The sequence below is a fragment of the Neopelma chrysocephalum genome, unplaced genomic scaffold (assembly GCF_003984885.1).
Source record: "Neopelma chrysocephalum unplaced genomic scaffold, ASM398488v2 Primary Assembly neopelma1_143, whole genome shotgun sequence".
NCBI classification, from domain to species: domain Eukaryota; kingdom Metazoa; phylum Chordata; class Aves; order Passeriformes; family Pipridae; genus Neopelma; species Neopelma chrysocephalum.
In genome coordinates this window covers 5,636,125-5,661,464 of record NW_020897805.1, presented here as the reverse complement: position 1 = coordinate 5,661,464, position 25,340 = coordinate 5,636,125, and the positions used below count along the sequence as shown (strand labels likewise).

The following is a 25,340-nucleotide window of genomic DNA, read 5'->3' as shown; positions in this document are numbered from 1 at the left end:
GGCTCCGAAATGGAAGTTCATACTCGTGTGGGTCAGGTCACGTACACTGTGCTCCTGTTCTGCACAGATCAGAAAGGATGGAACAGTTGTAGTGATTTTTTTGGACACTGAATGCTATGTGCTACCAGCAGGGAGGTACAAGATATATTATGAAGCATTTTAGAATGTGTTGTCTCTGGAAAATGACAGGTGAGAGTACCAGGGAGTCAAAAGGACATCCTCCCTATCCAATCTACAACTTTTGAAGCGAAATTCATGGCAAATCTCCATGGCCCTGAAATTCATGGCCACTCCACCACCATGGGATGCAAGACTTCTTTGCAGCAAGGCTGAGCTTACCTCCACATCAGCGTCTGATGGACAGTTGGCCGTAAGTGAAAGACATGGTTACTGACTGCCAGGTTGTGTTCCAGCCGGAAGGGCTCCAGGACAACCCCATCTCTCACGGGAAATGTCAGACGCAGCTCATCGTTGTGGTTGGCTGGGATCGAAGAGGGAGAGAAAGCGTGAACTTTCCCTTTAGCATCTGCAGTGCAATAATAATGTGTATATTTATACAGAATAGTGACAATTTGCACAGTGATCTGCTACTGGGTCTAACTTAGCAGGCTTACACACACAAGAAAGAAAATCACAAGTAACTAAGGCATCTAAGTGATGCAAGTGACAAGGCTCAAACTGATGAGCAAAGCAGTCTTCTATTCTCCCATGCTTCACATTAGGACCTTAGCATTCCAGCCACAAACCAGGCACGGCAAGAATTCTTGGTTTTTATTACAGGATAGGTTCTGTGTCCAGGCTTACTCTGTTGGCAGAAGACTGACAACAAATCTCTTTATTATGTCAAACTGTGATAATGCTTGTTTTCCCTGCTTTGAACTGGGATCAACATTACCCATTTAGTTTCAACAGTTTCATCAGCTGAAAGTATCTGATGACCAAAGACACTGTATTCAATTACTACCTGAGCCCATAAATGAGGTTTTGTGGTAACTTACAGCTGATCTGTGGAGTCCAAATGGCTTTAAATGCTGTGTTCTTGCCCAAATAATACTGCAGGCCACCTTCTTCTACTTGATTTTTCAGCTATTCTGAACTCCAAAAAGAGCTGCGAAGTGCTAATGCAGCAGCAGTTATTTTACAGAAAACATAAAGGTTTTCACAGCTCCCTAGTAAATGATATCCCCTGTTGTTCATCAGTCACTTCAAAACCTCAAACATCTCGTGCTAGCATCTAGTCAGAGAGATCTTGTTATTCCTGCCCTGTTCCCAGCCAAATGTAGCTGTGATGCTGAGTGGCTTTGAAAAGAACATATATCAATTTTTGGCATACTACTGAATATTCTTAAGAAGCCTGCACGGATTACAATAGAGACACCGCTATAAATATTCACATTTTACACTATTCTGCAGTGTTGTTCAATGAATGGCTTTGCCCTTGAACAAAACAGACCACAATGAAAGTTCATACAATAAACAAGCCTACAAAGCACTCACAGCACAACCTGAAAACAACTGTTTTATCCTGAAGAAGTGTATCAAAGGAGTAGTTCAGGAGCAAAACCCTTACAAATTTGACCTGGAAGAACTCTTCTGATATTCTGTTTTAGGAGGGGATGGCAATCTTTCTCTTTTCTCTCCCCTGGCTCTAGTGAGCCTACACCGCACGTGCCACCTATTATAACTTACAACTAGAGCCTCTCCCAGAGCAGCAATCAGAGCTAGTTTCCAGACTCTGAAGGGTATGGGGCAGAGAACAGAGGAACAATAAATGACTGTGGGGGCATTCTGTTTGCTACTCACTTGGAGGCGGTGGTAAAGCATTGATATTTGGTTTAATATCAGGTGGGAATGGCGGTTTGACATCCTGGTTAGGTGACAGGTATGGAGGAATATTGCTCCCTGGTGTCATAGGTGGTGTGGGGTTTCCTGGAACAGGTGAATGAGGGTAATTTGCCACAGGTACAGGCCTTGATGGCTAGAAAATAAATAACATCACATTGTTATTGCAGTCTTAAAATAAGAACAATAAGCCTTGTGAGCAGCACTGTTATCAAACACCAAAGTCTACAAACAAGGGAGGGAGGCTCCTCTGTTTCTGGACAAGAAACCACAGGATGTCCCATGAGGCCTTCAGGGAAGAGGCCCATTAGGAGAGCAAAGCAGGAACTGAAACCAGCAGACCAGCCAGCTTAACTCAGGCAATGATCAGATACAAGCAAGGCTGCCAAAAGCCTTTCTGCATTCATCTGAACACTCCCTTTCCAAAACCAACCAGCCATTCACTTCAGTTTTTCCACACCACCACAGCCCACCCAGCCCTTTATATCTCTTTGCCTTCCTCCCAAAATAGCCCCAGGGCACAGAAGTCTACATGAAAAACAAAATCCAAAGACACATAATTAGACAGCCTGTGTCCCTTTTACTTCCATCTATCCTTTCTTCCACCCCTGTCCAAGTCATCTATTCAGAATTAAAGCTCTGGGGGTCAGGGGATGTTTTTTATTCTGTGTACCTACAGTTTGATTCTGTCCCTAGTTTGTTGCTGGATAAGACAAACTAATAGAAAAAGGATAATTAAATATAAATAGTAGCTACGTATTAAAACCCTGTTGGTTTTGTTTCTTGTAATTAAGGAGGTGGTTGCAGTTAACAGAATAAACCAATAACCCTGATGTGAAGGAAGCTGACATTAAACAAAACTGCAGCTGCATGGCACTCTCCTGTAACAGTTCATGTACCATAAGCAGAAACACATAAGAGTGTCAGAAGATAAAAACCTTTACAGACAGCCAAAGCATCCTGACTTCAAATACGACTCTGTAACTAAGTGCTGCTCTGCTAGACTAGGATACTCGAAAGTACTTAAGAAAAAGGTGCCTTCTAAAATCTTAAGCATTTAAATTCCCAGCCATCTTTTTTTTTTCTTTAACACATACAGTTACTATCTCCACAATCACTACAATTTAAAGGTTCAGGTTCTGTTTGTGGCAAACTGGAATTTTCCCCCGCCCAGGATAATCTCCCTTATTAAAAAGAGCTCTTTTCCCCTAACTGTTTCCAGAGAAGTCGATATTTGAATACAAAACAGGGAAAGACAACAGATTCTCTGTTAGAACTATCCTGTAAATCAAAAAACTTAAACCCATCTAATATAAACACAGATAACATGTATTTAAAAATCTGCCACTTAAAAACTTCAGAGATCTTCTGCTGTTATTTTAGTGTAAGTGACTGCACTGGAATTATAGTATAGAGGATCTGTCTCCTGCTTGTGTTCTTCCTGGCAGTGTATTTCCATGATGCAACAGGCATTCCTTTGGGTACCACAGTGGACAGTGTGGATGCACACAGAACAGATGGTCTCTGGAAAACGGTTTTGCTTTTTTTTTTCAATGGTGTTTTCTTTGTGAAGCACACCAAACTATTCCAATTCAACACCAATGTACAACTTAGATTCTTCTATCCCACATTCAAAATCAGAATGTGGCACAAATACTTCAACAGCTAATGCTTTAAGCAGGTCAGAAAACCAATGGTCCTCCCCATCTTATACTCACTGGAGTACCTGTGTGCAATAGATCACCTTTGTGTGCATTTCAAAGGCAGCAAACCTCAGCAGGCCCTCAGTTCAACCTTAGTTTGGAGAATACACAGTGCTCAAGATGTATCCACAAACCGGTTTTAGGCAACATTTTAAGAATTCTAGTTCTTGCCCAAAACAAGTAGCACAGAGGGAAAAGACTGAGGGGAAAAAGGAGGAAGAGGTCGGAGAAAGTAACAGAAACTTCAGTTCAAAGATGAAATCTACAACTGGGACAGCTTTTAAGTTTGGTCCGGTTTAACCCAGCAGCGACCACTGTAGGTCCAACAACCGGAATGCTGCAATGTGGTACATGTTTATTTCAAATTTTCAAAGCTGTATTCTTGCAGGGTACCACGAATAGGTGAAAATATTACACCTGAATCCCATTAGGTACTTTTTTTTAAACAAGCTATTTTTGAAGTAAAACCAACATTTTCTTGTAAAACCCTCTAATGAGCTGCAGCAACATTCAATTTTCTTTATGAACTGCTCTGAAGTTGCAATGCAACTTGGCTGATTGACTTGATTCTGTGATAGCCAAAACATTAGTAAAAACACTGTGGTTTTTTCTCTTTCCTTTAATTACGTAAAAGCAGTATCTATGAAGTCATTAATGTGACTTTATTCAACAAACAGCCACCAGAACGCAACAAGATAATCTGAGAATTCTTACCTTGTAATACTGCCCCATGTTGACTGTTGGAGGAGGGTACTGCCCTGTGTTTTGTTGGCTTGGCATCCTCTGTCCAGGATAGTTGGGAGATGTAAGGGGTCTTGGAGGGTTGGGAGTGGGGTACTGACCAGGCTGGTTTGGAAACTGGCTATTTGGTCCATATTGCTGGTTTCCATAATTTGGCTATTTCATGACAGGGATAAAAGAAGACAAAAACATGTTTTATGCAAGCAGCTTTCTTGTACTGATTATTAGCATACATTCATTAGTGGAATCAAAACAAATGAAAACTTCAATACTCCTCAAAAGCATAAAAACCTCGCAAACCAAAGTGGGGTAAGAACAACCATGTACCTTAACACACATACACACACTCAGCCTTGCAGTGCTGTCAAAGGGCACTGTGTTTGAAGAAACCAGAATTACAACCAGATGGAATGTTCACAAAATTTCTGTGTTTCTGCTACCACCCCCAAGCCCGGGGCTCCTTTTCCAGATGTAGAATGGAAGCACAAAAAGAAAAAGTAACAAAAAAAAAAATCCTGAAACAGGCAAGAGAATAGAAGCTGTGTTGCCCACGTCTGTCTTTTCAACCCAGCTGCTATGCTGGAGTCGTGCTAGAGTATTTAGCAATACCTTAACAACTAAAGAGAAGTTATTACTAGTCATAAACACTTTGCTAGTGCTAGCTAGGACTGTGCTGTGCTTTTGGAATCAAAGCCATGAAAACTGGAACTTTAAAGGTAATAAAATGTTAATTAGAAAAATTAGCTTATTGATAAGAATTTTCCATAAATGAAGCTTTCAAAAACTGATAGGCAAATATCAACCGCAAAATTTCAGGCCAGCAAGCATGTAACATTTATGGCATGGTTTAGAACTGACTTGTTGGAAACATGATCATATTCACTTACAGTGAAAAACCTGCTTCTCAAGCAGCAAAAAGAGATTTAAAGTCGTCCTTAAAGTATTAAATCTGAACACAAAAATTATCTGAACAAGCCACATCCTGCGTTTTCTTAACTTAGTTGTGAATAAATGGCAGTACCTACAGAGTGAAAACCTTCCCAGAGAAGCAACTCCTGCAAAAGCACATCCCTTTTTTATTTCTGAATAAATTTTTAATTAGAAAAAAGTAGTTTGCAGATCAGGAGAGAAATGTAGCTCAGTAAGAAATGTTTTCTGTATTTTCTGTATGTCATGGCACTCTTTGCTGTTGTGTTTTCTATAAACTCTTACTACCATAATTATCGTCAGGGCAATATCATAATATTCAAAGCTCTACACCTGTTGTTGAAGTCTCAACTGAATATAGAATTTCACAGGAAATGATCTCTGAAGTTACTAAGTGGTGGCTAGATTTATATAAACATGTAGGCGTACACAGATGCTGAGAGCTGCTGGGATTCTCAAAAGCATCTACTGCCTGATTCACACTGATTTGAAGAGTAAAACACATTGGTGCTTTTTAATTTCAAAAGCTTGTTTGTCTACATCGTTGGTTGTCTAAATTTCTTTAAAATTTTGACCCAAAGTGTTTTGCCCAAGGTCATATTACAAGTCAATAGAAATGTAATTTTGCCTACAAAGTTATTCAGATCTCTACAACAGCACAGGAACTTATCACACTCCAAATAAACTTGCATTAGATAAATGCTGACAAACAGGGATTTGAGTTCAACATTATTTATATTCATCTCAGTGACCATGAAAATCAACACTCAAGAAGTTTAGAAAGCAATTGGTCTTTAAAATAAATGTTATTACTATTGGTGCTTATACAATGTCTGTCCTGTTATTTCTTTAGAAAAATAAAACCATCGAAGATGGTTTTATTATAGATCACATGTTGGGCTCAAATGAAGTATTTCACCTTCAGTGTCCCTTTTAAGTTGTCATATTAAGTGAATCCACTCCTGTGATGGAACTCTGTTTAAGGTCTGTGAAGGTACCACGAGAATCTTATAGTGACATTTTGAGCACTCAGCTGGTTTGGGGCCTTTCTTGAGTTGACTGTCATCTTGACTAACATAGCAAGGGCCAACCTGAATACTTCAGAAGCTAAAAAGGAAGAGCTGTTGCTGCTTATATTTCAATGGCTGCACTCCTACCAAGGCTGGAACAAAGATGCACCTATCTTAAAGGGATGTGTACCACACATTACCCACATGTTGCAATTTCAGTCAAAATAACAGTGTACACAAAATAAAATTTATTTTATTACCTCTCCTGGGTACGGTCTCTTTATGCCCTGTATAGGCAAAGACTGGGGGCGAGGGCCTGGGTAGGCTTGCTGAGGCATCCTCTGCCCATGGGTGCTGAAGGGACTCATTCCAGGAGGCCGAGGCTGGTTCATGCCCATGGGTGGCCCGCTCATGCTGGAAGGTGTCATTCCAGCTCCCATGCTTGCTGGGTTCATGTTGCCTGGCATAGAAGCAGGACCACGAGGACCAGGCTGGTTCATAAACTGGTTGTTGTAAGCCTGAGTTGGACCCATCTGGAAAGAGGAACAAACCTTCAACGGAAGAAGAAGAAAAAAAAAAAAAGAATAAAATGCGACATGCATTTATAAAATGGGAAGAGGGAGCTGAACATGCTTTTGGGGGAGGGAAGAAGGCAAGGATTTATGTCGCATTTTCTTTCAATGTTCTCCAGCATTTGACGGGCAGTGATGTTATTTATAATAAAAATTCAACTGGAATTGTAGAAGACAGACATAAGTCTGAAGTGAGAAATTAAATCTTTTTAATTGGTTTGTCTAGTACTGTAAGGTAACAGGTTAGGAAGTTGGCTGTGTAAATACAGCATAACATTACAGTTTCTAAGACAATGTGCTTCACATCATCTGGCACATGGACCCATATACTTCAGAACTCAGAGAGGTAAAAAAGCTAAGGAGGAAAAAACCTGAATTGATCAAACCCTTGTTTATTTTAAGAAAAAAACGGTTACATGAGGTCATGACATGCTAGAAGTTATGGATCACCAGAAACGCATGTCTTGCATAGCTGCTCTTACAGACAATATTATTATAAGCAAACCTCTCTTCTACTGCTGTTTTCTTGTTTGAAGGGAAAAAACCCAACCAAACAACTGTAGTCAGCAAAATAAACAATTATCCTAGCACTACAAAACCTCTTTCAAGATTCTGGAACATTTCACTAGGTTCTCAAATTTAGAGGGCTGGCAAAGGCAGCAACAATATATCACATCAAATGCAGCTGTAATTTTGGGTAGTCTTCAATTTTTTTTTAAGGGGCAACCCCTAAACTACAAAATACAGTTAGGCAAGATTGATCATGAAAAACACAGGACACTGACTCATACCTACATACACACATTCCAGCAGTTTCTCATAAGCATTTATAACCATGCTCATGCACAAAAAAATAAAAATAGAGTAGGCACCCTAACAAACACGACAGTAAGAAGGACAGCCCAATTCCCTGTAATGGTCCAGATCAGGCAGGTATGAAAACATATGGGTTACTCTCTTACCGGTCCATACTGGTTCATGTCCTTGTTCTGTGTTTCCTGAAGGGCTGCCACAGTGGCCGTAGCTGTAGCTGTTGCTGTAGCAGCTGCAGCTGCAACTGCAGCAGCGGCAGCAGCTGCAGCTGGCTGGGTGAAATCAGCTGGTGGCCTCGTGTGGGGAGGGATCCCCATTCCTGCAGGGGTATTTGGGCCTCCAGGGTAACTAACAGGGAAGAAAAGAAAAAAAAAGAAAGAAAGACAGAATTAAGATGTGCCGGTGGATTTTGTTTTGAATGGTGGCGTGGTCCTCACCTGGAACTGCTCCAAAACCACCTATCAATGACTAATGAAAGCCAGCAGGAGAGGTAATTAGGTGAGTACAGGAGACACAAGTGTTGCCCAGGTGCACCAGTCACAGGGGCTGCCACTGGAATTGTAAGGCACTGCCATCAGTTGTTTTGGGGGCAGTGAACTGCTTCACAGCCCTGCAGCTTACTGCAAAGTAGAACTGAACTCCTGAAAGTTAATGCTCCATTTCCCAGTACTGTAGGGGCAGACTTCAGAGCAGCATGAACAGAGAGCTCTCTACATTACAGCACGTTCATCTGCCTCAGTGGTGAATTATGGCAAGTGTTCTCAATATAGAAAAAGCATTTCTTCCTGAACCTTAGCAGAAAGGCCAGGAGAGACCCAATGCAACTGACTCTGCTGGATCCCACACAACGTATTTCACAATTCCTACCCATCTCCTCTATTGATCATAAGACAAACTAAGCTAAACCATGCCTTTCCCACTCCAAGATATCAAATATCTTTATAAATATGGGCCAGTATACTGTGCCCATTTTAGAGATGTTAATACAAAGCTAAAGAAACTTTCTGACTTGTTCAAGGTCACCCAATAGATTGGTGGCAGAGATGAAAGAAGAGGTAAGTTCCCTGAGTCCTGGGCTTATATTGTTCACACTAGACTGACTATACAAACAGCAGCAGTCTTTTCAGCAGGCTTTGTAGTGGACCATAAACAGTGGTTTCAGTTAAGTGCCCTTACCACCCTTATTTACAAAGTATAGACACTGAAAGTCAAAACGTAACTAACCCCAGACTATTAGTTTTTGCTTATTTGACTAATGCAGCATTTATTTCCCAAAATAAATACACAGTACGACCATCTTTCTTAACAAACATCTCTGTTCCCAATTTTTTTCAAATTCCTGTTGTGGAGTAAGTCTTTGGGCAGCAATATTCTGTTGCATAGGAACCTCCTTTGCCCAATGCCCAAACTTACTCCTTCGTATGCACGAAGAAATTATACCATCAATACCTTTCACATCCTGGCCTTATTAAATGTTAATCATTCCTAAGCCTGTGGTCTGTTTAACAATCTCCCTTAATTAAAACTTTATTTTGGGGGTTTATTAGAGCTAATTGATTGACCTAAGCCATTTCCATTTACTGTGATGAATTTCTTTGCAGTTCAGGTAGCTGATTTCCAAAGCTGTAAAAGCAGTATATACTTCACTTAACCAGCATAAAATAGCTACTGAGACTTTATATAATTAAAATAAGCCCATGACGCTTCTGCCAGGTCACTAAAACAAGCTTCATCAACTACTTACATCCATTTTCCACCTCACACAAGTAAATCTTACCTGCCACCAAAGCCTCCACTCCCAGGATAATTGGGTCGCCCATACATGCCCTGCTGTATGTATGGCTGAGTGGAGCCTGCCTTGGCTGAAAACTGTTGCTGCTGTCCAGCAAACTGAGGGGAGTTGATACCAGGGTTGCTGGTTGTCATCCCAGAAGCCATGGGATTTCCTGCTGGGTTCATAGGGTTGTTAGCATTTGCCATTGGATTTCCCAGCACCTGTGAGAAGAAAACCTGAGAATAAGGGGCTGTATCTTGAATTACTTCAAGTAAATTAAGTTAATTTGCTGTGGTTGTTAAATTAAAACATAACAACCCTGTACTCTGAACTCTTATTGGTATAAACCTCATTGATGTCTAGTGCACATACCTGGTGATTTCTCCTTTTCCCATTTCCAAACAAACAGGAGATTTCCAACTGGATGGAACTCTAACATGTTTATGAAAAGATTTTATGAGAAAGATCTGCTAGAATGATGCTCTGACCATTCATCTGACTATGAGAAAGGACATGACTTTTCTTCTGTGCTATGGGTTTCTTCGGGGGTTTTTTGTTTGTTTTTTTTTGTGTGTGGGGGGGTTTCTTTGTTTGGTTGGTTGGTTTTTTTCTTTGTATTTGTTTGTGTGTCTGATGCAGGCCTTTGAAATAACTTGGAAGTATTCAGTTCCACTATCATACTGCAAAGGCTACTATAGATGTGAAAACTGTGAAAGAATCTTGAATCTAACTCTCACTAAAGTGTACCAAAGTCTACTGTTGTTTTTATTGCTTCTTATAAAAGAGTCCTCTGTTCTGTTTTTTAAAAGGACTTGTTTTGCTTGTTCGAAGAATTTTTTTTCCCAAATTGCTATGATTTCCACTGAGATGTAAGCATGGCTATTCATGGATCAACTGCACAGAAATCTGCCTCCTATGTGGAAAGAAACTTAGTGGTCATGATTTTTACAGAAGAGTACTAAGTCATCAGCTTCAGGCATTTGTGAAAAGAAATTGGTGAGCCTAGCTCATTCCTTTCCCTCGATGAGAATGAAGACTTACAGGAAACCCTGACATTTATTTCAATCTGCTCTGAATAGCTACAACCAAGAGTCACATTCCAGAGTTTCACTGCTCCCTTGCAGTGACTCTGAAGAAGCATTTTCTTTCTTTGTGCCAAAACACTTTTTTCCTTCTATTGCACATTCCTCTGAAGTACCATGAAGAGTTCAAGTAATATTGCAGTTTTCTTATGATAGAACAAAACTCTGAGTAATTTTTTTTTTATTCTTTCCTTTTGCCTTTTTAAGTGTGAAAGATTTCCACAAGAAACTATATTTTCATTTTCCGGCCAATATATGGACCAAAGTGCTTACTCAAGTGTTTCTCTCCCAGATGGGATACCTTTTCTTTTAATGTATTAAAAGAAATCAACAATAATAAATCATGTTATAGGTCCTGTAACTGTTTCCTCTTGTTATTTTTTGGAAGAAAGATTATGCCACCACCAGTGCTTATATAACTGCCATGTGAGTATCTGTATGACTTGGCCTCTGAATAATTTCTTTTTGAAATAGCTCATTCCATAACAGTTTTGTTTTCAAATTTCTTACCAAAATTAAAATAATAACAAAAAAATCATTGGAAAATTTTGTATGGGATCTACTGTCACTTGGTTTGAAGAAGGCAGAAAAGACAGGTTAGAGTTATGTACCATTTACACTCATTAAAGATGGTGTTCTGTTTTGAGCACTTCATCTATGGTGTAAGAAAAGGCCAGACTGTCTGAGAGCTTAATTTGTGCCACATCCCTCGGAGTGCACACTATCACAAATAATTGGCAACTTCTTCATAAAAGCTGCTTCTTTTTATATGGTATAATTCAATATACAACACAGAACAAAAAAAGAGTTAAGAGCAGAGAGAACCAAGTGAACAGCCAGGAAGTATGGCTCTCACCTGGAAGCCAGGAGCTCATGCTTCTGTTCCAATGTATATTGAAATATTTTTGCAAAGTCAGGCAGCCTTAAAAGGGAGAGACTGGAAAGAACACAGCCTAATGCTGGTAGTCAGCAACCCAGTGTGGGGGTAGACTTGGTACTAAATTTCACCAGCCCACAAGTACAATACACAGCACCATGTAAAATCAACAACTGTCATTTGGTGAATCTAGCTAATTTTTTTTTTAAATATAACAACTCTTCATGTGCAATCTGAAATTCCCAAAAGGTTTGGGATTACCCCAAAGCCATGCTTTTAGTGTTGAAACCACATAGTGCAAAATTCAAGCTAAACCCAAGCATGACACTTGCATGCAGCTAAAGGAGTAACTGATGGAAGCTCTCAGACACCTCCTTTCCAATGCCACCAAAGTGGACATGACTTGGAGAAAAATGTACAACAAAGAAGACAGACACTGCTATTAATCCCAACAGGATTTGCCAAAAAGCTTTCCATTTTACAAACATTAGCAAAAACGTGTAGCTAGAGGGGAGGAAGCATAAAGATGAAGCTTACCTGGCTTTGAGAGGTGTTAGTCACACCCCATACTGTGGTGACCACTGATAAAGAGCCTGGAGGCTGGTTGGTATTTTGTTGCCAGGGAACAGAATCATAAGGGAAAGACCCATCACTGCAAAAACAAACGTTCAGGAGGGTGAGATTTTGGAAGTTTAAACAGTGTCAAGTTGCTGGTGGGGATAAAGGGATTAACACCTGACATTACCTTAACTCTCCACTCCTCTTTCCATTATTAGCCTAGTACTCTCAGAGGCAGGAAGTTTCTTTAATAGCAAAGTGATCATATCAAACCACACAGAACTAATGAATTCCTTAACTATATCGAAGCATAGGGCTTTTACCATAAAAAAGGTCTGTCAGCAGTGGAAGTACAAATAAACTCAGGTCAGAGTTTCAAACAAGGACACTAAGTTACTCAGAAGCACGTATTTTTGCAATTCATCTCAAACTCTCCAACAATCACTGCTTCAGCTGCCTTATATCAATTCAATTAGATTTTGAGACCAGACTGCAGTTCCACTGTCTGCAGTGGGTCCCCAAATGACCAGAAAAGCCTTTAAAGCAATAGCAGTTCAACATCATTTTGAAAAGTAAATTGAAATTCAGATAGTGTTCTCCCACACGATGGATAAGCTGCATGCCAAAAACAGTATTAGCTAATCAGCATTCTAGAAAATCAACTGCAGATATACAACACATCTTTCAGATGAATACGTGGATGAGGGGATTGGGTTTTTCCATTAGCTTTGTCCACAGATACAAGCAAACATTTCTTACAGTTCTTTTCATTAAAAAAAACGCATTGGTGGTTTCAAAATGAACACAGGATAAGTATGCATCTAGTGTAATTAATGAAATATGTTAAAACCAGGGAAAATAACTATTAATCCTATAACCATAAAATATATTCCACTTGAAATCTGCTCATTCTCATACTATCAACTTGTAAATTAGATTTCTATTTGCGTATATGTACACATACACACAGGTGATCTTTCCTCATCTAGATATATATACACCATTTAATAGACACACATTGCTCTTTCATTTTCAAACACTATTAACTTGTATTTCATATCAAGAACTGCATTTTTGTCTGGACTACTAGCTATCACTGAAATTCTATCCAGGGCTATCTTGCCTGAAGAATCCATACAGGCTCTACATGTGCTTTATCAATGAGTTTCAAAGCCTGCTGACTCTCCCATGTGCCCAGACAGTACTCCAGGCTTGGACTGTTTCTCCTTCCTTCTATGCTGTGAGCCAAAATCAAGGACTACCTATGTGCTCATTCTTTAGCCTGTTCGTAACACCTAGTGTAAATCATTTAAGAATAGGAATTGCATTGCACAGAGAATGCACGTGTGTGACAAAAACTGCCTCCGTCCCAAGGAACAAATAATCTAACAATAACAACAGCAACTGTGTAAGGCAAAATGAAACAACGAATACATTTCACAAACAACTAGGAAATTGCAAACAAATTCCATAACATCGGGCCAGCACAACAGCACTGTATCAGAACATATTTTGAGCACAAGTCCTATGAGGAGAGGCTGAGGGAGCTGGGGTTGTTTAGTCTGGAGAAGAGAAGGCTTAGAGGCGACCTCATCACTCTCTTCAACTACCTGAAGGGAGGTTATAGCCAGGCGGGGGTTGGTCTCTTCTCCCGGGCAACCAACAATAGGACAAGGGGACATGGGCTCAAGCTCTGCCAGGGGAGGTTTAGGTTAGATGTTAGGAAGAAATTCTTTACAGAGAGGGTTATCAGGCATTGGAACAACCTACCCAGAGAGGTGGTGGATTCACCATCCCTGGAGGTTTTTAAAAAGAGATTGGACGTGACCCTTAGTGCCATGATATAGTAATTGGAGTTGGATCAGGGGTTGGACTTGATGATCTTAGAGGTCTCTTCCAACCCTACCTATTCTATGATTCTATGATTCTATGATATCTGTGCATTTGAATTGACCTATTTGTTTCAAAATACCCTAATCCAATTAAGCAATAATATCACACAAAAAATTAAATTAGGGATAACAATAATTTCCCCTAACAAATAATTAGAGAAAATTAATGGAAAACAGTAATTCTCTGTAAGATGTCTGACATCTAATGTTTACATTGACAGTATCCATATAAACCAGCGTGTGAATAAGGGGATATTGAACACCTTGCAATCACTAAGTCCTAGTAGCCCATGTTTCTTTAAAATATTTTCTCTTAGAAAGCTGAAAATCTTGCCCCTCTCATTCAGAGGCTCAGACAATGGCTTCAGTGACTAATATTTGCAAGTGACGCAATGCTTCAGCAAGTCCCCTCCACCAGCATGGAGACAAATGATGACTAACCCAGAATTTGTGACTGCTATTAAGCCTTCCTCTTTTATCCTGCTCTGAATGATGCCTCCTACTTTACTTCCTTCTCTGACTGTTTCTGATGATGTCTGCTCTGTGATTTGTTTGGATATTTATGGCACAACTGAGTGTTCGTATACTTGAATGACTACAAAGAAGCTCTCTCCATGACATAAGCAGTGAAAGGACTCACTGCAGACATCCCTCTCTATTCCCCACTGATGTACTGTGGACAGGTAATAAAACCTGAGGAACAAGGCAAATATTTTGCAAGTGTATGAATAAATAAGGAAGGTAATGATAGACAGGAATCAAACCAGCGAGTCCCTGAAGATTCTTCTAAATGCAAATATACAGTTTGTAAACATACTCAAACTTTGAGCTAGCCATGCTTTAGTCTGCTGTTAACAAGTCATAACTACCACTTCACTTTCTTTGCCTCCAAAGCATGTTTCTCTCCTTTACAGTAGGCAGAAGAGATTTCATATATCATTCATCCATAGTTTCCAGTGGTAGAGTCAGAGCATTTGTTCAATGGAAGGCTACACTGCTTTCTCAAAGACCATACAATCACTTCATCCTAATTATAAATACAGAATAAATCACTCAGTTTTACTCTATTACAGTTAAAATGGGTGACACCTTGAGAAACCACATTGTTGATATATGACGAAAGCCTCCAGCACAACACATAAAAGCCAGAAAAAGAGACCAGGTACAGATTTGTTGAGAAATATTCACTGTGCACATTGAATAACACGACTCCCACATTATCCAACGCAGGACTTAGCTTTAAATCGCAGACACTACTAATATCAGAAACAGCAACACTGAAATAGTGATAGATGTGCCTTGCAGAACACGAATTTACATACCCTCATCTACACTTACTGCCCTAGACCTCATCCCTTAAACTTCACCTTAGTTGAGAAATACATGGCAATCTCATGGTTTGCATTCCCCAGGATGACACTCTGGCCCATCACCAATTATGTGCGTGTCTAAGAATGACTTCTGCCGTACTGGATACAATACCTACCCTTCCTCCATCACGTGAGGGCTTCTTAGGTTTCAAGCAGTGGGAAGTGCTAAAACACATGCCACTCAACTAGAGGATTACTTGTCCCTCCACTTCCCTCTTTCAACTTGTGTTTCTGTGCTTAAAACAACCCAAAGGAATACTCCCACCATCAAAGGAAAATCCATGTAAGTACCATAATGAAACGTGACCAATCCAATTCTCATTTGCAAACGAGCAGTGGCTTTCCACTGTTATTATACAGAGCTGTGAATTATCCTGAAATCCCTTTCTTTAAACTTGAAAATGGCAGCCAATTGAGAAAGAAGCTTCAACCTCTTCAGCCAAAGCGAAATGCTGCCCATGACATTGTTCCTGTTGAACGGTACAAGGGTAATTAAGTCTCTCACTGCACCCTGGAGGGCAGTGAGTCAGTTTAGGCTCAGCTGGAGTCCACTAAAAGAGTATTGACTAAATTTATAATAGTGCTAATGAACCTATACATACTACTGGTCAGCATTAAAGGCCAAACAACAGAGGAAGCCATAGAGCAAAGAAGAAGAGATGGAGGGAAATTACTTCTCCAACTATGATGTAGCAATACTGCAATCAAGCAATGAGCAAAGACTTAGCTACTGGCAAATGTACTGAAACCACCAGTAATACAACACTCATGTTGGAGAGGTACATTGCTAGTTAGGTCTAAACAGCTTCTCTTAATCCCAGTACTAGGGAAACAGAACCAGGCAGACACCCAGTCTCTTAGGAATACTTACAGACTTCATGTCAGACAGACTGACAGCTAATTCCAATAAAAGTTGCTTAATAACAAGTGACCTCCATAGAGTAAATTAATACTAGTGAATTACTGCAGTTGATACATAATTTGTGGCATTATTTGCTGTATTTTAAATATGTTTGTGCTGTCATTAAAGCAATTTTATATGTCTCTGATACTCTGTTTACATGTCCTCATTGCTTAGGAAGGAGATTCAGATGGTTTAGTGAAGTACGCATCCCTAGAGCATTGATACTTTACATGTTGTGGAGGAGGGTGAAAACTGGAATTATAATTTCCTGGTGATTTTCCACATCGCTTGTTGGGAAGGCCAGGTGTCTAAAACACTATAAAGCATCTATCTCTGTTTTAAACACTAAAAATCTATCAACTACTGCAGAAAAGCAACAGATGTTGACTTTCTTAAAAAACCTTTTCACTCCAAGCACTGGTATCAAGTTTCCCACAACTGGGCTTTCAGTGGCTAGTTTCTGTTGCTTACCCTCAAGCCAGCTTTACAGTTTTGTCAGGGTCTTTAATGTTTCTGAAGCACAGTCATCCCACCTGATGAGTAGCTGACACACACAGAGTTCACACAATCCCTTAAATCTACTGACTCTATCATAACTGCCTCAGTTGACGCCAAGATCGGCAGGTAATTGCCAGTGTAACACTGACTGTCATTTCTCCCATGTCTCCTTTTGTCACCCATGGACACCTAGACAGGAGAGCACCTCATGACAAGGGGTGAGGTGTCAAAGATCTATACAGGCCAAACACCCCTTTGCAATGGCCAAACATGGCCAAAAATCAGAATACAGCCCAAAACTGGAGCTCCTGATCTGTTCCTGCCCGACGGCCATCTCTGTGTCTGCACCTTGCTCTGCCTCTGGGTGCGTGTGTGCTCAGGGTGCTCAGCACCCCTTGGCTGTATTCTTGGTTGGAGCCTCTAGGTGACACTACTTTAATACAAATGAAACCATAACTGTTTGCAAACAAGGCTCCTTGCTCCCCTCTTTTCCCCCTAAAACCTCATGCATCTGTAGCAGAAAAACATCACAAATCCCACAGTCAAAATGGGCAATAAAGCCCTGGGTAACTGCAGGACCAATACATGTGTTTCACACCCGCACTGTCTCACAAGTTAGGCAGCCTAGCTTCTTTCACTCAGGTTTAGTTTTTGTTTTACTTGGATTTCTTGAGTGAACACCACTCACATAGCTCTAATTGCAAATATGGATTCAGTTTGCAATCCTTCTTGATTAGGGCACCATCATGAACCTAACATTAGAAACTGGAAAAAAAAAAGGGAAAAAAATTAGCTTAGTTCCTTTCTGGAGCATTGTAGTGTTTCACACCAAAAAGGCAGTTAAAATTCAGTATTTGCACTGCACCATGCAAACCTAACAATTTGATAAGCTAGGAACCCCCACCAACATATTCATAAATAACAGATCAAATGGATTTTTTTTTTCTTTTCTGCCAAAGGTCCACTGAAAATATCCTTGGCCTTGACTATTAATTTGAAAAAAACCCACTGTGACAATTGAAAACCAAAATTCATTTCTGCTTACTGGCAATCAAAAACATTTTGGAGATCTGCTTTTGTTTATTTTTTAAAAAAACCCAGAAATTTAAAGGGAAACCACCGACTTCTCATTTTTCATTGAGGTTTTTTATTCAAGGGAGCAAAACCAACACCTCCCCATCTGAGATATATGCACCATCTTCATACACCTACAGTGTTTGACCAAAGCGTTTGAACTTGAACACCGAAAATTAGTTTTTAGTCTAGTTGACAGACTACTATTAAACACATTACTATTAAGAAAACACCTACAAAATTTGACCAAGTTGTCCCTTGACCTTTTGTGCCATGTTTTCCGTAGACTGTGTAAAGTGCTCTAAGCTATTAATTCTCTGTTCACATAGAGGAATATGGCAGAGCAAGGAGAACCCCATGCAGAAAGGACATGAAGACCACTTACAGTCAGCAAGGAAATATGAGGATATATTGTAAAGGAAACAAACAATAAGTACCTCTGTACATCACACAGTGACATGAAACAAACTAAAAGCCAATGTTGTGTACAGGTATCCTAAGCTGTTTACATTCAAGATGAGGAAAACAAGAGGGAGGCGTAGTCAGTCTGTATAGTGGTACTGACTTCGGATGGCTAGCAGGAATTCACTTTTGACTGATGTTATCTATGTAATTCATACCTTCCTGAAATATATTCCCCTACAGAGCATTATTACGTGAAGAAGTTTAAATTGTATTGGCATAAATTAAGACTACATCCCGCATTTCACTAAAAAAAACCCTAAAACGCAATCCCATCCAAATCACTGGGTGTTTTTGTGTAATGTTAAAGTGAAAAGCCAGTTTGGAAGCATTCTGCAAGACTTTATTTCCCTCACTTCTTAATGGCCTGACTACAAATATTCAGATCTTTCAGAGAAAATACACAGTTCCAAAATATATCCCATCACAATTCTCAAGTCTGTTGCTTCCCTCCACTCTTCACAGCTAGATGAATATGTTTCTCTAAACCTTTGGAAAGCTTTGACTCTCCCAACTCCAAAAGCACAGAAGATCCATATCTACTCCTTACCTATCAAGAAAGAGTTACCTCAAGTGCTGTTTCAGTACTGGATGCTGCCTGTACCATGAAGAGGAAGACTGAAAAGTGGTTAGAAATTTCATAATTCACTGTAAAAAGAAGGATGCTGTTTTCTGACAAGCTGTGTGAGAACACAGAAGCATTCTGAAACCATCTAGGTGAGCAGATGCAGGTGAAGCAGTCAAAAGGTGAAAGCAGCAAGCCATTTATCAGCTCGGTGGTTTGGATGGCACCTGCAGCTAGCAGGTGGCTATCACCCCCTGCCTCTGCTCTTTTAAATATCCACACACACACACCTCTATAATAACCATTCATGCAGCCACACACATATCCACAATACAGCCGCTTGCATGGACACTGAGACGCCAAAATTGAGCTGGCAGTTCAGCAGGTGATACAAAGTACCTCTGGAAGCTGAAAGCCCTTAACTTTTTCTTTATAGTTCTGACAAGGCCTGTGAGGCCTGGATGACTTATGACTGCACAAGGCGGGAACACTGCCTTCCATTTCACATTGGGTTGCTACAGATCAGTCTGTGACACACTTGCTGCTGTGCTCCTTGGCGCCTTACTCTACAGACAGTGTCATCAGTTAGAGCCATGCCTGCAAGTATCACGCTGCTCAGCAAGTGTTACTGCATCTGAATTAAACTCCTAAAATTAGAAAAATGCATCAGGCCAAATAATTAGATTGATTCATAAGTTTTTGAACCTGCAAACACCCACATTACCCCTGCATGCACGCACAGTCCTGCTGCACTACAGATTTCATATATGTCCACGCACACGTGTGTGCGCACGCAAAGATACAGAGACAACACAACTTATTTCTGCACATGTGGAATAAACGATCACAGCTATGCAGGTAAGAAACACAAATGCTACTGAGACCCACTGCTGCCTCAGAAGAAGCAGAAGGGGTTACATTGTCTGACATGGGGACTACAGCATCCATCTGATCAAAGGAAAAAAGATTAAGGCATCACACCCAGTTCTATTGTCACACAAGTAGACCATGCAATGCATTACTACAGCCCAGATTACAGTTACAAAATCCACCGGTAACAGCCTTGTTATTAACATGCCACCTGTTACCTTTTTCAAAATGCTGAAATTATCTTATGATCGCTTTCAGCTTGACAAATGCAGTTTAATCTTTATTGCATCTCACAGCACAGACCTGCTTCATCCATGTCTTATTTATCTCACGTGTGTCGGAATGCAAACCCGAGCCCTTAGTCCCCCCCCTGCCACCAGGCATTCCTTCTGCTCTGCTTTATCAATGTACCTGGGTTTCCATATCCGACTGCTCCTTTACAATAAAAAACACACCCACCCAGTATTCTACCATTGCCCGTTGCCTTGGTAATCCAAATGCCTGGGTACTCGCTGATTATCGGCGAATGAGACTCGCATTGTTCACACCGCAGCGCGTCTGCTATGTTAATGTGAGATAATGGCAGCCAGAAGACTCCTTTTGTTCCCAGCTTTGCTGTTTATTCATAGTGCCTGGAGGTCAGCGACTGCTACAACAACCGGGGAAGGAACCGCTGAGAGCGTGAGCAGATTCCACTTCTGCTTTTGCCTCTGAGACAGGGGGAAACACGAGCAGCCCCGCACAGCGAGAAGGGCACCGGGAGCTCTGCAGTCTGACTCACGCAAGGTGTAGCAGGCGGCTCGGAGGAAGATGTGATGGACTTGCACTTCCGAGATTTTAGATGAAGCTGATTTACGCTCCCCGACAACAGAAAAAAAACCGCTTTCTTCGAGAGGCACGGCGGGAAGGGAGGGAGAGAGGGAGGAGGGGGCAGCACAGCACCGCCGCAACTCACGGGAAGCGAGCCGGGCTGGGGGCTGCGGGGCTGGCCGGGCACAGGGGAGCAGGGACAGCCCTGCCGGGGCAGCGCCGGGCCGAGGGCAGCGGCTCCCGCAGCGCCCGGCGGGGCCGAGGGCGAAGGGCCGGGCCGGTGTCGGTGCCGGGGGGCGGCCGGGCAGCCCCGAGCCCACGGAGCGGAGCCGGGCAGGGCAGGGCAGGGCAGGGCAGGGCAGGGACCCGGGCGGTGCGGGACGGCCGCGCTCCGCACACACAGGGCAGGTCTGAGACACGTCTCCCCGAGCCGTCTCCGCACTCTGCCTGTCAGAGCAGTTTGGAAATGCTGTCGGTGACACAGTGACACGGGCAAACAAACCGTCACATCGCATCTCCCCTGACGCGGTAAGTGGGGACCGAGAGCACGAACAGGCTGTGGTACCTTCCGCGCATTCCCAGCTCGGTGGAGATGAGGACATTGAAGAAGGTGCACCGGCTGGTGCGCTGTTTCTCGTCCCTAGAACAGCCCTTTCATGGGAAGAAACCACCGATTCCTGCTAAAGGCACTACCAGTATCTAATTAATGTCACCGACCCATCTGCCCAGGTTGCTGATGTGCTCTGTCTCTGGAGCAGGCTTTGTTGTCATCTGCAGCGAAAACCGGTCAGGAGTGTCTTAGCACGAATCGCTAACCCATTTTATTTTAGGGAAACCATTAGAAAAGCCCTCCATCACTGCAAATAGTAATAACTATTTCCTTTTCTTCCCATTGAGATTCTCAGGGATGTGAGAACCCAGATGCACAGGAACATCAGGAATATAAAAATTGACAAAATTGAGTACAGGGAATTCATGCCTTTTCTAATCTATTTACAGAGAAATCCTGTGGAGGGTGACATTTTCATCTAAGTGAATGAATAACATACACGTAAAGAAAAGGCATCAAGAAAAATTACAGGTTTGAGACAAAATACACATTTATGTTCCTGTTGCCAAATTATCCAAAAAGATCAAAAATCTTTTAAAAAGACAAGGTATTTGCCATAATTTACGTCAATAACGATTTTTTTTCACTCCACTGAAAACTGAAAACGTTGCCAGACTGTAAACTCCCTCCCTGCTTAGAAGCCATGTCACCTCCTGGCAGGCAGGCTGGAGTGCGATGCTAACAGCGTGGGTACCCAGAAAACAGCTACTCACACTGAACTCACCCTGTGCTGAACCACGGGCTGTCCCTCCCCCAGCCCTTCTGTGCGTGGAAAGGACTGCTAAACCTCACATGTGGACCTGATGCTGCAGAGGTTGAAGGGCACTGACCTAGTTCTGATGTTTCCTATCCAAAGGTATTCAATCCAGTTGAAAGACTCCCGATGATTTTAATGAGTTTTGCAACAAAGAGATAGGCAAAGTATAGCTTTCAGTGTCACCATGCAGTTATCATGCTGACAGCCAAAACGGTTAAAAACCAGGGGTGCTGCCACAGCTGAATGATTTTTAACTCCACTGCCACACAAATGAGTTGGTTTCCTTGAGAACAAGTGACAGAGGGAACCTTCCCAATATAGTCAGAGGATAATCATGTAGACTAAGCACAAATCATCTGCTTTTGAGAGCAGACCTCATGCAAAAGAGCATGATACTGTTGCGATTATTACTACACAGTAAATCACAATCAACCAGACATTTTCAGGAATTGGATGTTCAATATGGTCCAAACATGGAAACGATACCTGTCTATTCAAAGCTGTTAGTTACCATATTTTAAAAACTAACGTAGGCACCACAAAGCCTGAGAAGATCAGATTTTGCCTCAGTCAGCAGACATACCTTAATAATATTTTCCTAGTTTTTGCCAGGATTTATAAAAATATCAGCTTACACTTTTTAATTAAAGTAAATCACAAACCAAAATGGTAAAACTTTGTCTAGTATATACAACATGTAGAGGAAAAAATTCCTTGTTTCTGAACTTTTCCCTTATTTTCTTCTGATGGTGAATTTTAACACTTAAGGACAGAAGGGAAGACAGACAAAACAGTGAAGCTACTCTTGCAGAAACAGAAGTAAAACAGGTTCCTTTACTGGGTATATTCTCTTATATTAGGATTTACCATCTGTTCAGTCCCTAATTATATTTAGTTCACAACTTTACAAAGAGAAAGATGAAAAGGCTTTGAAACAATCCTATCTTTCACCTAAGGAGTTATGAATTCTTTTGCAAAGATTGTCCCTGTATGCCACAGCCACATGACATAATGAAGCAATCTCTACTTCAAATCGATGTATAAAACATGCACACGATGCTTGTTTTCACATAAGTCTGTATATGCTCCACCTAACCTTTCACTTTAACCATTTTTCTCATCCAGACATTTTTAAAGTGACTATCACTCATGGTCAAAACCACCTATGAGGGCAAAATTGAAAAGGCAGCAGCCTTTATAGAAATTCTGACATTGTTTCTACTGGTATGTTATAACCAGTTCACTTCTGGTTCTTAATAATGCAAGAGCCAGTCTCAACCACCCAGTAAAAATTCAGAGAGAGAATTACCATTCTTTTTCAAGAGCTCCTACCAATGTTTGAAAGTTCAGCTCTTAGTAAAGTTTAAATTGGAAGAAAAAAGGGACAAAACACTAAAAACAAGCACCCTTGTGAAGCAGGTCTAGCCAATAAAAGGTATTTATGACGATTGCCTGAACATGAAACAGTAATGATAATAAATAAAGCACCTACCATAATATTGAATTACTACTTAATTTGATCTGCCGTTCAATTTTCTCTAAACCTCTGGCACTAAGTAATTTGTGATAAAAATAATTTTATCTTTGTATTTTTCATCAATCTTGACTGCCCTATACAGACATTACCACCCTTTGGTCACTAATTGCATGACAGCTGGCAATTAGTACAGAAGACTGAAATTTGGAGGAAGAGTGAAGACAGTAAGAACCCTACAGATGCTCATGACAACATACCAAACTGCAAATAACAGCTGTCTCTTTCCAGGTGGTTTTGTTGACAAAGTAAGCTTTACTACAAGCTGTGCAAGGAATGAGAAGGCCCCTAGGGCTTGCCTGGGTCAGATGGACCTGAAAATGAAGTAGGGTGCAATTCCCACTGGGATTGATTGAAACTGTAACTCTTTCAACCAAGACTGAATTTGATCCACATGTAAAGGGCCACAACTTAATGCAATAAAGTGTTAAGCAGGAACTTCATCAAAGCAAAGGGAGCTGTGTAATGACAATAATTTGTACTTACATAACAACATTTGCCAAAGATATTAAATTCATTGAAAAGTAAAAAATCAGCCACCTTGAGTAGTATCTCTTATTCAGACATTATGTCAGATTGGAAAACTACAACAAAAAGAAATTACATTACTCCCTGCAAGCTAGAAAGCATGAAATTTCACTCCTGTGCAGTAGGGCTAGCCCCAAGACTAATGGCTCTCCTTAAGTTCCCCATAAATTCATTAAGTAGGACTTTAATTAGAAGTTATACAAGATTAAGGAGATAGATAGGTCTTACACGATCCTTCAATACAGGAGTGAAGTTTACCCATACAAATCAGTAAAAAAAGTCTAAAACTAAAGTAAATAAAAATCTCACATTCAAGTTTGAGCTAACTATTACACTGCACTGACTTTAAAAAAACCCTAAGATTGGGGGGGTTCTTTTCGAGAATCCAGTACTCATTCTGTTCATAAAACACAGGCGTTTGCAGTCCAACCAACTGCCCTACATAAAACAGCAGGTATTTAGCTGATTTTTTTTCCTATATGCAAGACTTGATCATTCTGTTAATGAAAAACTAAATTTAGAAAGAAATTAGCACAATACAGTCTCTACTCTGAAAGCATTTGTTGCATGTGTGCACATCCTTGTATGGCTTCTATTCTGCTCTCTGTAAGTGCATTTGACCATTAGTAACACTATCAAAGCACTCCTTGATCAGTCTATTTCAGATTTTTCTCATAACTCAATTAACTTTCTAAAAATCAAAGATTGTCCTTAAAAATAGGCCAGACCTGAATTCTCAATAGTTTAAGTGCCCACAGTTTATTAAATATGAATCCTCAGATTAAGATTCTTGTGATACATTATTGAGCCAGAATTTATTTTAAATAGTCGAGTCCTGCTTCAGGACTAAGCACTGTGTTTCTGTAGTGCCAGGTACATCAGGATTCTAGTCCCTGACTAGAATTCTGGGCAATTTTGTTGCTAGTAAAAGAGCAGAAAAACCTCTGTGTGAAGTACTCCAGACTGTCTGATGACAGGGGAAGGATTTATTTGTGTTTAGTGATGTTCAGCAACTAACATGTATCCTACACTGCCTCTGTTAAGTAACGTTCTTGAATATGCTTTTGATTGTTCTACTTTAATATCTAGTTCTTTTACAAAACTCGAAGTAGCTGGCTACATTCATTTTTTGTAGGAAATCCGAAGCATACTTTTTTTTGGTTTGAATTAACAGAAAAGCCTTGTGAATTAGAGATAAGATACTATGAACTTTAATACTAAGCTTTGGACCGAAATGTAATCTAATGCAAATGCAAATGGTGCTTCATCAACAGCTTCATCACTGGGATTGCACTTAATGGCTTTTCATCTTTTGTTTAATTAAAACAAATAGAAAACTCAATTCTTCTTCACCACATACTTCACTTACTGTCTTTTAGATTGATTATAAAACATCCATGAAAATAAGCAGTTCCAGGAGGAAAAAGAAGTAGGAGAGTCACAGGATGTCCCATTCTAATGTACCATCTGAGAGATATGGCAGTCATGGTTATGGCTAAATTACAGACAAGACAACAGCACACACTAAAACAGTGATGCAGGTATTCCAAATCCCTAAGAGGCTGCT

The 25,340-nt window shown here is 40.6% G+C and overlaps 1 protein-coding gene across 8 annotated transcripts in view; it reads right to left on the bottom strand.

Moving 5' to 3' along the window:
* Positions 1-25,340, bottom strand: part of ZMIZ1 (zinc finger MIZ-type containing 1) — a 298,803-nt gene that overhangs the window by 24,738 nt on the left and 248,725 nt on the right. For 6 of the 8 annotated variants that reach the window (XM_027699954.1, XM_027699958.1, XM_027699955.1 and 3 more), the window contains 7 exons: positions 11,879-11,993; positions 9,386-9,603; positions 7,758-7,956; positions 6,484-6,774; positions 4,260-4,442; positions 1,804-1,978; positions 340-481 (listed from right to left, as the gene is read on the bottom strand). In XM_027699954.1, the coding sequence (XP_027555755.1) occupies positions 340-481; positions 1,804-1,978; positions 4,260-4,442; positions 6,484-6,774; positions 7,758-7,956; positions 9,386-9,603; positions 11,879-11,993 (1,323 nt within the window). Of the gene's footprint in view, positions 1-339; positions 482-1,803; positions 1,979-4,259; positions 4,443-6,483; positions 6,775-7,757; positions 7,957-9,385; positions 9,604-11,878; positions 11,994-19,993; positions 20,402-25,340 lie in introns of those variants that run through there. The other 2 variants (XM_027699961.1, XM_027699957.1) reach the window with 2 other exon arrangements.